The sequence below is a fragment of the Mixophyes fleayi genome, chromosome 3 (assembly GCF_038048845.1).
Source record: "Mixophyes fleayi isolate aMixFle1 chromosome 3, aMixFle1.hap1, whole genome shotgun sequence".
NCBI classification, from domain to species: domain Eukaryota; kingdom Metazoa; phylum Chordata; class Amphibia; order Anura; family Limnodynastidae; genus Mixophyes; species Mixophyes fleayi.
The window spans coordinates 314,161,246-314,172,765 of NC_134404.1; the positions used below are offsets into that span (position 1 = coordinate 314,161,246).

General features: G+C 44.8%; 1 protein-coding gene across 1 annotated transcript; it reads right to left on the bottom strand.

Annotated features, from left to right (window-relative positions):
• Window positions 1-9,241: 9,241 nt before the first annotated feature.
• LOC142143020 (prolyl-tRNA synthetase associated domain-containing protein 1-like) lies at window positions 9,242-11,484 on the bottom strand. Its single transcript, XM_075200741.1, has 2 exons — window positions 11,375-11,484; window positions 9,242-9,962 (listed from the first exon to the last, which is right to left on the bottom strand). Exons 1-2 carry the CDS (start codon window positions 11,468-11,470, stop codon window positions 9,534-9,536), a joined length of 525 nt encoding a protein of 174 aa, XP_075056842.1. The 5' UTR covers window positions 11,471-11,484; the 3' UTR covers window positions 9,242-9,533.
• Between the last annotated feature and the right edge of the window lie 36 nt (window positions 11,485-11,520).

Genomic DNA, 11,520 nt, shown 5'->3' on the forward strand with positions numbered 1-11,520 from the left:
CACTTTCTCTGTCCGGCACCCTCCTCATATCTCTGCCCTCTTTTGATGTCTGGCTGACTTGTCTCCTCCAGATAGTGGCTTTAGACATTCATGGATTGGCTGTCTTGGGTCCACGCTCTGGTCAATTAATCAATGAGGATGCTGCCCAAAAGTTATTCTGTGCTGGATATATCTCTCTCTCTCCCCCTCTCTCTCTCCCCCTCTCCCTCTCCTAGATTATTTGTCCATGCCTGTTGCCATAGGTGTGTAACATCAAGCACCTAGCCATGCAGTCTCCATTTGCAAGCATTGTGATACATAATGGGTCGTTCTGAAGAGCTCAGTGACTTCAAGTCTGGTGCTATGATAGGATGTCACCTTTGCAATAAAACTGTTTGTGAAATTTCATCTCTGCTAGATATTCCACGGTCAACTGTGATATTATTAGGAAGTGGAAGAATTTAGAAACAATAGCAACTCAGCCACGATAGAGAAGACCATGGAAAATAACAGCGGGGTTAACGACTGCTAAGGCGCATGGTGCGGGAATGTCACCAGCGCTCTGCTAATTTCATAGTTGAAGAGTTCCTAAGCTCCACTGGCATTAATTTAAGCACAAAAACTGTGCGGCGGGAGCTTAATGGAATGGGTTTCCATGGCCGAGCAGCTGCAAGCAAGCCTTACATCACCAAGACCAATGCCAAATGTTGGATGGAGTGGTGTAAAGCCCACCGACACTGGACTGCGGAGCAGTGGAAACGTGTTCTGTGGAGTGACCAATCACGCTTCTCTGTTTGCCAGTCAGATGGGTGAGTCTGGGTTTGTAGGACGCTGGGAGAATGTTACCTGCCTGACTGCATTATGCCAACTGTGAAGTTTGGTGGAGGAGGGATAATGATATGGGGCTATTTTTCAGGGTTTGGGCTAGGCCCTTTATCTCTAGTGAAGGGCACGCTTAATGCTTCATCATACCACGCCATTTTGGACAATGCTATGCTTCCAACTTTGTGGCAACAGTTTGGGGATAGCCCTTTTCCATTCCAACATGACTGTGCCCCAGTGCACAAAGCAAGTACTACACAAACATGGTTTGATAAGTTTGGTGTGAAAAAATGTGACTGGTCCGCACAGAGCCCTGACCTCAACCCCATAGAACACCTTTGGGATGAACTGGAAGGGATATTGCGAGCCAGGCCTTCTTGTCCAACATCAGTGCCTGACCTCATAAATGCTCTACAGAATGAATGAGCACAAATTCCCACGGAAACACTTCAACATCTTATGGAAAGACTTCCAAGAGGAGTGGAATCTGTTATCGCTGCAAAAGGGGGATTAACTCCATATTAAAAGTATATGTATTTGAATACAATGTCATTACAGTCCCTGTTGGTGTAATGGTCAAGTGTCTGAATACTTTTGTTCATATAGTGTATCAGTTATTAACCCCTACTCTGCTGACTTGAAGCTACACTATACACCATTTGACAGGTAAAACTTTCATGACATCCCCTACACAAAAACCCACTTTTTGGGAATCTGAAGGATCTCATCACCCCCAGGCAATCAGCAGGTCATCATCTGTAGCAGCTGTTCTACCAGGTAATATAGAGGCTTTAATTGTCCTTTAGTTCATAATAATGGGAGTCCAGATATTTTACATACTTTTCAAACACCTACATTCCTGTTTTTCTCATTTTTAATAATCACACAAGCCAGGGTATATTCTTTCCCCACAATTGGTATTTAGTCACATTTGTGTGTCTTTCTACAGGCCACAGCATTAGGATTTCCTCTTAAGATTGTTCACATATTTTATGACTTCACTTTTCTCCGCATTCATTTTCCAGGTCCCATTTTACAATCCTCTTTATCTTGCTCCTCTGATTGGTTACTAGACTTTGTTGCATAATGCTGTGTCATATTAGCCGTTATATAATAGTAAAAACATAAATGAAAAAAGACATTACCAAATAATGTACAGGAAATACTGCTATTTTTTGCATTGCATGTACATGATAAAAAATGAAAAAGTGATAGACAAAGAGCAGAGTATGTATGGAGTGGTAGATACATTAATAGATGTGTGGGATACTCTGGGATAATTCCTCAGCGCAGACTCATGGGTAAATAATAAGTAGACCTGCTCTGCCAGGAAGTGTTACCGGCTTGTGCTGAATCACATGGGACTGTGCAGCTGTCCTCGGCGTTGGCCAGATATTCAGACTGTTCATTGTTCACACACGAACAGCTGGAGACGCATCCGATCAACAGTGTTTCAATAGAAATTTACCAGATTCTGAAAAATTAATCTGGGCACACACAAATCCATATTTGGACACCTCCTTGAGCTACCCCCACTACAAGGGGCACAGTAAAGGATGCATTTTTTAACATTAATCTGTTTACATTAATGTGGTGTACAATACTCTATACTAAATTTAACGTTAACATGTTCTTGCATCAAACATCCTATGTGCATATGGTGAAAAAAATATATACCTGTCAGGCATGATTGGTAGAAAGATATCTGCTTATTGTACAGCATGCATGCTTTGGCAGCAATTATATACTTATATAGGTATATTCTTAGGCATCCTCTAATGTGGATAGAGTGCATCCCCCCCTGCCAGTCCTACATTACACAGAAATCACCTCCCCTCCAGATATTGGTCACATGTTGCAGAGCCATATCTTGTACAGAGTCTCACCCCCTGCTGACTCCTAGCTTACCGGAGTCCCAGAGAAAATCTGTATCCTCTGCGGTCACCATTGTTTGACATGTCCAGAAGAATGGCGTGTAACCGAGAGGGAATGTTTCTGCTAGGGGCAATGGGTATGGCTGGTAACCATTAAATTAGTTTTAATTTGCAAAGCTATGGTTTAGTCATTGGTTATAAAACTGTTTTGTCCTGTTGATCTTAAACACTACCCCATCTCACTTATATAAAAATCATTACAAGAGAAGTGCATACATATCCTGCCACAATTAAACACTAGACTGCCAAGTGCAAATTGTAAGATGGTCATGGTATCTCTTACTGATAAACTGTTTTGCACCAATTAACTTAAAGGGGTTGTCCACTTTTTGACAACCTCTCCTCATTGTCACAGGGTCATCCAAAACTGAACAACCACTTTGTTAACAGAGCAATGTCCTCAAAATTGTATAATTTATGTTGACATATAACCTTTAAAATATCATTCTCTATTTGCTAATAACTGGATGAATCCACTTTCCCAGTTTTTAAAAAAAGAGGATTTATGTACTCACGTTAAATCCGTTTCTCTGATTCCGTCTGGGGGACACTGCTTTACCATGGGTTGTGGAGGGGAGCTGGGAGTTGGCACCTAACTAGTTAACTTTAGTGCTGCTGATAGGCCCCTCCCCTCTACAATCCCCCTGCCTCTTCCTGTACAATCCAGTTAGTTTTAAAAAGCCCCAGGAGAAAAAAGGGCAGTCAAACAAGAGCACGCAGAAGAATAACAGAAGGGAGGGATCGCAGTGTCCCCCAGACGGAATCAGAGAAACGGATTTAACGTGAGTACATAAATCCTCTTTTCTCTTTCATCCAGTCTGGGGGACACTGCTTTACCATGGGGACGTTCTAAAGCAGCCCCTAAAGGGTGGGACTACTCTGAATATACCGCTCGCAAGGCATTACGAGCGAAATTTGCATCGGCTGATGCAAAGTCATTAAATAGATAAAATTTAGTAAACATATGGACAGAGGACCAGGTGGCTGCTCTGCAAAGCTGGTCCGCAGAAGCACCATTCCTTGCTGCCCACGACGCCCCTACCGATCTGGTGGAATGGGCTGTGATTCTCTCCGACACAGGACGGCTAGCCTTTATATAAGCCTGTCTGATAGTAGACGTAATCCATCTTGCAATGGACTGTTTTGAGGCTGGCCAGCCTCTATTATTAGCGTCATAAAGGACAAATAGAGAGTCAGTACGTCTAATTAGGGAAGTTCTCCTAACATAAGTGCGGAGAGCCCTAACCACATCTAACTTTTCCATCGATAGCTGATCTGCATGGGAAGAAGATGACGAAAGAAGGGAGAGTTCTTAACACCGCTCTGTCCTCGTGGAAAACCAAATATGGTTCCTTACAGGACAGCGCTCCTAATTCGGAACCTCTACGAGCCGAAGCGATAGCCAAAAGAAAAAGGACCTTCCAGGTCAACCACTTTAAGTCTGCCTTGCTCAAAGGTTCAAAGGGAGGGCCTTTGAGCATATCCAGCACCATGTTGAGATCCCATGGAGCTGTAGGATGGACATAGGGAGGTTGGATATGTAAAACTCCCTAGAAAAAAGTCCTAATGTCTGGCAATTCGGCTAATTTCTTATGAAAAAATACCGACAATGCCGAAACCTGGACCTTTAGGGAACCTAACCTAAGGCCTGCTTCCAAGCCATATCGAAGGAAGGCTAATAGACGGGAAAGCTTAAAGGAGGACGAGTGATAAATTTGATAAGAAACAAGTTTCCTGGCTCGCATCAGAGTCTGAATTACACTGGGCAAAAAACCTCTAGCCTTCCAGAGGCTGGCTTCAACAGCCATGCCGTTAAATTGAGCTGAGGTACATTCTGGAAATGGAATGGACCTTGCAGAAGCAGGTCGATTCGATACGGAAGGCGGAACCCCGGCCCTTCCGCCATAGATATGATGTCTGCGTACCACACTCGGCGCGGCCAAGGGAGAGCGACCAGAAATACTGGTAGAAGGCCCTGCCGAACTCTTCTGAGAACTCGAGGAAGCATAGGAATTGGGGGGGGAACAGGTAAACCAACCTGAACTCCCATGACATCGTCAAAACGTCCACTGCCGTCGCTAAGGGAACCCGTGCCCTTGCGCAAAACCTGTGGACCTTCCAGTTGTGTCTGGAGGCCATGAGGTCTATGTCCGGAAGACCCCACCTGAGAACCAGAGACTGGAAGACATCCGGGTGAAGAGACCACTCCCCCGGCATCAGCTGGTTTCGACTTAAATAGTCCGCCTCCCAGTTTTCTATTCCTGGAATGAAAACCGCCGATATTGCTGGGACATATTGCTCCGCCCAAACAAATATTTGGGCTGCAATCTCCGTAGCCGCTGCACTCCTGGTTCCTCCTTGTCTGTTGACATATGCCACGGCCGTGGCATTGTCGGACTGAATTCTGACCGGTTGGCCCTGAAGAAAAGACTGGGCTCCCCGGAGAGCCAAGAGAATGGCCTTCAGTTCCAAAACATTTATCGGAAGAGTTGATTCCTGAGGCGACCAAATCCCTTGGAGTCGGAGGTGAAGGATTACCGCCCCCCAGCCTGGCGTCTGTCTTGGCTATGATCCATGACCATTGTGCAAAGGATTTTCCCACGCTCATGTTGTTCAGACACATCCACCACAGAAGAGATTCTCTGGCTTTTTGAGATAGAGAGATCTTTTGACTTTTCAGGTGTAGGTGTGACCCTGACCACTTCGATAGCAGATCCCATTGGAAACATCGAGAGTGGGCTCGCCCGAAGGGAATGGTCTCGAAAGAGGCCACCATCTTTCCGAGTAGCCTCATGCACAAGTGCATTGAGGGGCTTGGGTAAGACAAAACCTGGGAGGTTACCGACTGAATAGAGGAGATTTTTTCTGCTGGGAGAAACACTCTTTGCCTCCTGGTGTCCATGATGAGTCCCAGGAATACCATGCGCTGACACGGGATCAACTGGGATTACTTTGAATTTATCAGCCAACCGTGGCCCTCGAGAACTGCCTGGGTGAGGGACAGGTGATAACGCAGGCAACCTTCTGAGGAAGCCTTGATGAGTAGGTCGTCCAAGTAAGGAACGACCTGAACTCCCTGCAGGTGAAGACATGCTGCCATAACTGACATAATCTTCGTGAAGACCCTTGGCGCAGTTGAGAGACCAAAGGGGGAGGGCCCGAAACTGATAGTGAGCAGATCCTACCGAGAATCTGAGGAGAGACTGGTGGTGGATCCAAATGGGAATGTGGAGATAAGCGTCCTTTATATCTATGGACGCCATGAACTGATTTATCTCTAGGCCGTTTATTACTGACCTCAGAGATTCCCTCCAAAATTTGTCCACCCTTAAGTGAACGTTGAGGCCCCTTAAGTTTAGATGGGCCGAAAGGAGCCATCCGGCTTCTTGACTAGGAACAGGTTTGAATAAAAAAAACCTTCCTTTCTGTCCATCTGGCACTCTGCAGATGACCTGCTGGAGTAAAAGAGAAGCTACACAGTATATATATATATATATATATATATATATATATATATATATATATATATAAGCTCGTCTTTTTAAAAGATCCTGAGGTAGCGGGGTCTGGAAGAAACGCTGTGGAGCCGGGCCCAATAGGTCTATTCTGTACCCCTCTGAAATGATTCTCCGAATCCAAGGATCTTGGGAAGACGCTGTCCACTGTTTCTGAAACAAGGACAGACGTCCTCCCACTGGCGCCCCCTGCAGTACAGGTTGGTCGTCAGGACGCAGGTGTTTCCTGGGTCCTAGCGGCCTGGCACTTGGTAGCAAACGAGGATCTTCCCCTAGGGGAGGAGCCTCGGGAATTAGATTGCCTTCCTCTGAAGGACTGACCCCTCTGGAAGGAGGTCCCACGAAAGGGCTGTCGGAAGGAGCTATTTCTCTGAGCGCGGCTTCTGTTAGCGTGTACTGGCAAAGAAGTACTTTTGCCCCCCGTAGCCTGGGAAATGAGGGTATCCAATTCCGGGCCGAATAAGCCCGCTGCAGAAAAGGGGATGGTTTCCACGGAGCGCTTTGACTCTGCATCACCTTCCCAGGATTTCAGCCATAGTGTTCTCCTTGCTGAAATGGAGGCCGCCTGAATGGCAGAGGAAACCGCTGCTGAATTCTGGGCCGCCTCATAGAGATACCCCGAAGCTTCCTTTAAATGCAAAGCAAGGGGAAGGAGCTCGGAGTCCTGTAAAGCTTCTGCCAGCTGGTCAGCCCATGCTTCCATGGCTTTTGCTACCCAGGCTGAAGCAAATGTGGGTCTAAAGCCAGAACCCGCAGCCGCAAATATTGATTTGAGCTGGGATTCTACCATACGGTCATTGGCGTCTGGGAGAGACGCTGAACCCGGGGCTGGGAGTAGAGTATGTTTAGCCAGGCGAGCAATAGGAATGTCTACCTTGGAAATACTCTCCCAGCGAGTCGCCTCTTCCTCCTGAAGAGAATACAGAGAGGCGAACCTTTTGGGAATGAAAAACCTTTTCTCAGGTTGTTTCCAAGCCCCTTCAGCAATTTCTTTGAGTTCTGCAGAAGGAGGGAAACGGTTGGCTTTTGTTTTGGCCTTCTTGAACAGATTTCTGTCCCTGGGGGAAACCTCCTCCGGCTCTGGGAAAACCAGCGCCTGTCTAACCGCTAAAACCAAATCATTAACAAATTGGTTTCTAGGGTACACTTCCTGCTCTGAGGAATGACTATGGTCAGCATCCGAATAGATTTCCCCCTCTTCCTCAGACTCTTCCTCAGACTCTTCCTCCGAATCTGAAAGGACCACAGGGGGTTTAATGCTCTAAACCTCCTTCTCTTAGCAGGCGGGGTATTAGAGGAATCTAGCAACTGGTTAAGCTTGTTTAATCCCTTCAAAAAGGCTGTAGACCAAGCCGGGTCTGTATTAGCAGGAGCTGGGTCAGCCTGTGATGTGGAAGTTCCCGGCAAACTCGATCCACTGGCATCTGAGAAAGCCTGGGGGACTGACTGCGTATTAGTATTGCTAGCCACCGAAGTTGCCACAGTTGATAGCAACTGATTTGATTGAAAAACCATTTGGGCTAGGGAGGTAACGACCATGTTAGGGAGGTTACCCAAACCGGTTCCTCAGACAAAGGGGCTGTAACCTGCTGGCTTTGCACAGAGGGGGCCCCTGCTTCGCATGCAGCGCAGAGCGCCAAAGGGTCCTTCTGCCCACACGGTAATTTTACATGACATTTAGAACATGTGAAATATTTTGCCATAGGGCCCTTTCCCTTATCTGTCATTTTATATAAAGGAAGGCACACCAATCACACAAAATCAATCTAGCTGAATATACAGATAGAGATAAAGGGAGAGAGAGAGAGTAAAATACATTAAAAGAACAGATTCCTCAATCAGCTGCACAGAGGAGCCTTTGCTTGTTAACAATATACACAACATCCTGAGAGGTTGAGTAGTTAGTCAAGTTTGGAAGCTTCTTCACCGGGCTTAATTTAAGGCTCAATCAATTTTTGAGGTCTTAAAATAAAAAACATATTAATGAATCAACTGGAAGGGTGCCCAACTGTAGAGTACCCTACACATTGCACATGCCACATGAACTGTTATTTCAATCTGTTAAAATAAGCAGATAGTAATTTTGCATTAAAAGGTGCCGAATTGTCATATTCAAGTTACACCCTACACAGGTTGTATTAACGTATTTTCACTTAGAGATTCAGTGAAACAAGCAATTTGACCAGGGGTGCCCAAACTTACATACAACTGCATCTTTTATCACCTAGGCCATCTCTATGCTATATGTATTTGGATGGAATAACATGTATTTATTTATTTATTTTTAAACCTAATCTGAATATTAAGTTACTAGACAATTTTTTAATTTTTTTTATTATACTTTATCATATATTACAATGCTGAGCAATGACACTTACAAAAGGCTAACTTCACTGCTGTCCTATACACTCAGGATACTTCTGTTGTGATTATTATATGCATTTCATGTTGTAAGTCACAGGTTTCCAACCTATTTAGGCCAAAGCTCTTAGGGGTAGATATACTAAAGCTTCTAAAAGGAAAAGTGGAGGTGTTCGCCAATACTGCGCTAGAATATGATTGATTGGTTGCATTGGCTAACCTGTGGCACTCCAGGTGTTGTAAAACTACAAGTCCCAGCATACCCTTCCAGCAATAAGCTGCTATATATTGGCAAAGCATGCTGGGACTTGTAGTTTCACAACACCTGGAGTGTCACAGGTTAGCCAACACTGGTGTAGCGTGTACTAGATAAGTGATAGCTAAATTCTGATTGGTTGCTATAGGCACCACCTCCACTTTTCCTTTTAGAGGCTTTAGTATATCTACCCCTTAGGGTGTTCTGGATAAGGGATCCGTCCTTCTGTAATTTTGAGCAGCCTGCCCAAAATCTACAGAAATATTCCAGTCTTTCCACCACAGAACATGGCATTCCCACTTGGACATGGCAGCATTAGCCGATTTAATATCTTGGAGGGTGAGGTTTGTACCAGTAATCTGCAAACACTGGTGTTGTACGAAGTAAAAATACAAAATATATTGAAGGTTCAACCAGGTTTCTCTTTCCAGCAACTTCACACGATCTCTACCAGGCCAGAAGGTGGCGCTACAGTGATTCTAAACATTACAGTTTGGTTAGTAGAAATAAAATGTGACTTCTAGTGCAAAGCTTTGGAACTTGTGGTTGCTACAGAAGACATTGTTGATATATAAGGTAAAAAAACCAAAAACAAACATGTGACCATCTTTTAGGAGATTCACTGTGATCTCTAAATCAAAGTATTAAAACATCTGTCCTAATCTACTAATCAAACTGTATTACTGTAGGATCATGTCCAGTCTTTTTCAAAAAGGTCAGAAACTCATCCGGAGTAATGCCCATTGTAGCAGAATTGGTCATAGGGTGGAAGTAGACCCTCTCATAGCCACCTTCCAAAAACTTAGAATCCAGAACATACTTCACTTCTGCTTTGCTGTCACAGAACAGGGCCAGCGGAGTGGCACAGCCCTGACCAACTTTCAATTTTTCAATCATGGAAGCTTCATCCGCAAATCTGAGATTCCCACTGCCAACATTCAACTTCTTTGCTAGGTCATTCAGGTTTACTTGCCGGTCATGGAGAACAGTCACCAGCCAGATTCCTTTCTTCTTCTTGTCTTTCAAGAAAAGGTTTTTGCTGTGTGCACCCTTCAGGTGCTGGACATGTGGCATCATTTCATCTACTGTAAAAACCTGTAAGATAGAACCCTGCTCATTTAGTAACAAGTAGGACACCAACATGTGACCCCCATCAGTTTGACAGACCCTCGCATCACTGCTTTGTACTGTTGAGGAAACCTGTTCCTTCCGCTGTCAAACTCGGAAACCTGTTCCTTCCGCTGTCAAACTCGGAAACCTGTTCCTTCCGCTGTCAAACTCGGAAACCTGTTCCTTCCGCTGTCAAACTCGGAAACCTGTTCCTTCCGCTGTCAAACTCGGAAACCTGTTCCTTCCGCTGTCAAACTCGGAAACCTGTTCCTTCCGCTGTCAAACTCGGAAACCTGTTCCTTCCGCTGTCAAACTCGATGTATTAAAGAAAAACTGCAAGTTCTTTTCAACATCACTGTCCCAATTTTTGACCTTGACTACATACAAACCAAGTCGAATGTATGAAGCTGCAGTTTCACACACCGCCAGCAATACTGCCAAATCAAAAGAGGTGGTTGGGAGAGGCGAGATTGCTCAAACAGCAAGTCATGTGAGCTCTCTTGCTATTCATAATCTAAGAGGAAGCACCATTGACTTATGAATTATTGGGGCAATCAGTATTTAATGCTTATGGGGGAAGTTTTCATTCATTATATTAAGGGGGCAATAATATTTGATTGCAACGGGTGCAATAATTATATATAGTGGGGCAAGACTTGTACTACATGTGCCAGCATGCACGTGCGCCCATATTGATGACAATGTGTGGTGAATTATAACCATCACACAAAGCACTGTTTGATGCATTTACCCCTCACCCTGTGGCATACATCAATTCACCTCCTCAATTGTACCCCTCCCTGCACTCCCTAACATTAACTAATGATCACACCAATGTACATGTCAGAGATCAGTACATTCACCTCCTGAAATAATCTGTGCTGAGTATTCAAATGAGCTGCTTGGTTACAGACAGAATATGAAGACTGTTGTTGTTTTTACAACTCCAACATACTCTGACCCTATTCCTAAGCACTAGTTTACAAAATAAAGTAAGGGTTATTCATCTAGCCTGAACACACTTCACAAAATGTATTGTGAAATCATTGCCACGATACTTTTTTTCTCCTAGCTTTATCTTATTTGAGCCAACGTTAGGTCAAATAAACGTCCCAGCTTATCATTGAAAAATAATAGCAGCCCTACATCCAGTGTGCAGTGTGCCTAATACCAAAGGCACATCTCACCATTTAGTGTAACAGCACCCTCTACTGGCCACTCACATAATGAAACGTTGCACGCACAATACGTTCTGTCATATTAGGCAGAATATTTTGCTCCACATGATGCAACATACTATGGACATAGACCATGTGCACTGCCCAGACACACCCGGGCTTCAAGGAACTGCATGATTCCCCGTTATATGGGCATTACACAATGCAGGCTGGACCCACCTGAGGGTGCTCCACACACACAGGCTGGATGCCCAGCTCCTGGAGGTATTGCTGTAGTTCTTCCCTCAGAGACCCCGACATGCTGTCTGCTGCCATCTGCTGACCACACAGAGGCGTGGCCATGAATGAAATACTTTTTTTTTTTC

Excerpts from the sequence above, each read along its gene's own strand:
- LOC142143020 (XM_075200741.1), bottom strand. The coding sequence starts at position 11,470 with ATGGCAGCAGACAGCATGTCGGGGTCTCTGAGGGAAGAACTACAGCAA. Across the intron at positions 9,963-11,374 it reads TGTGTGTGGAGCACCCTCAG|GTTTTTACAGTAGATGAAAT; the intron begins GTGGGTCCAGCC and ends TCTATCTTACAG.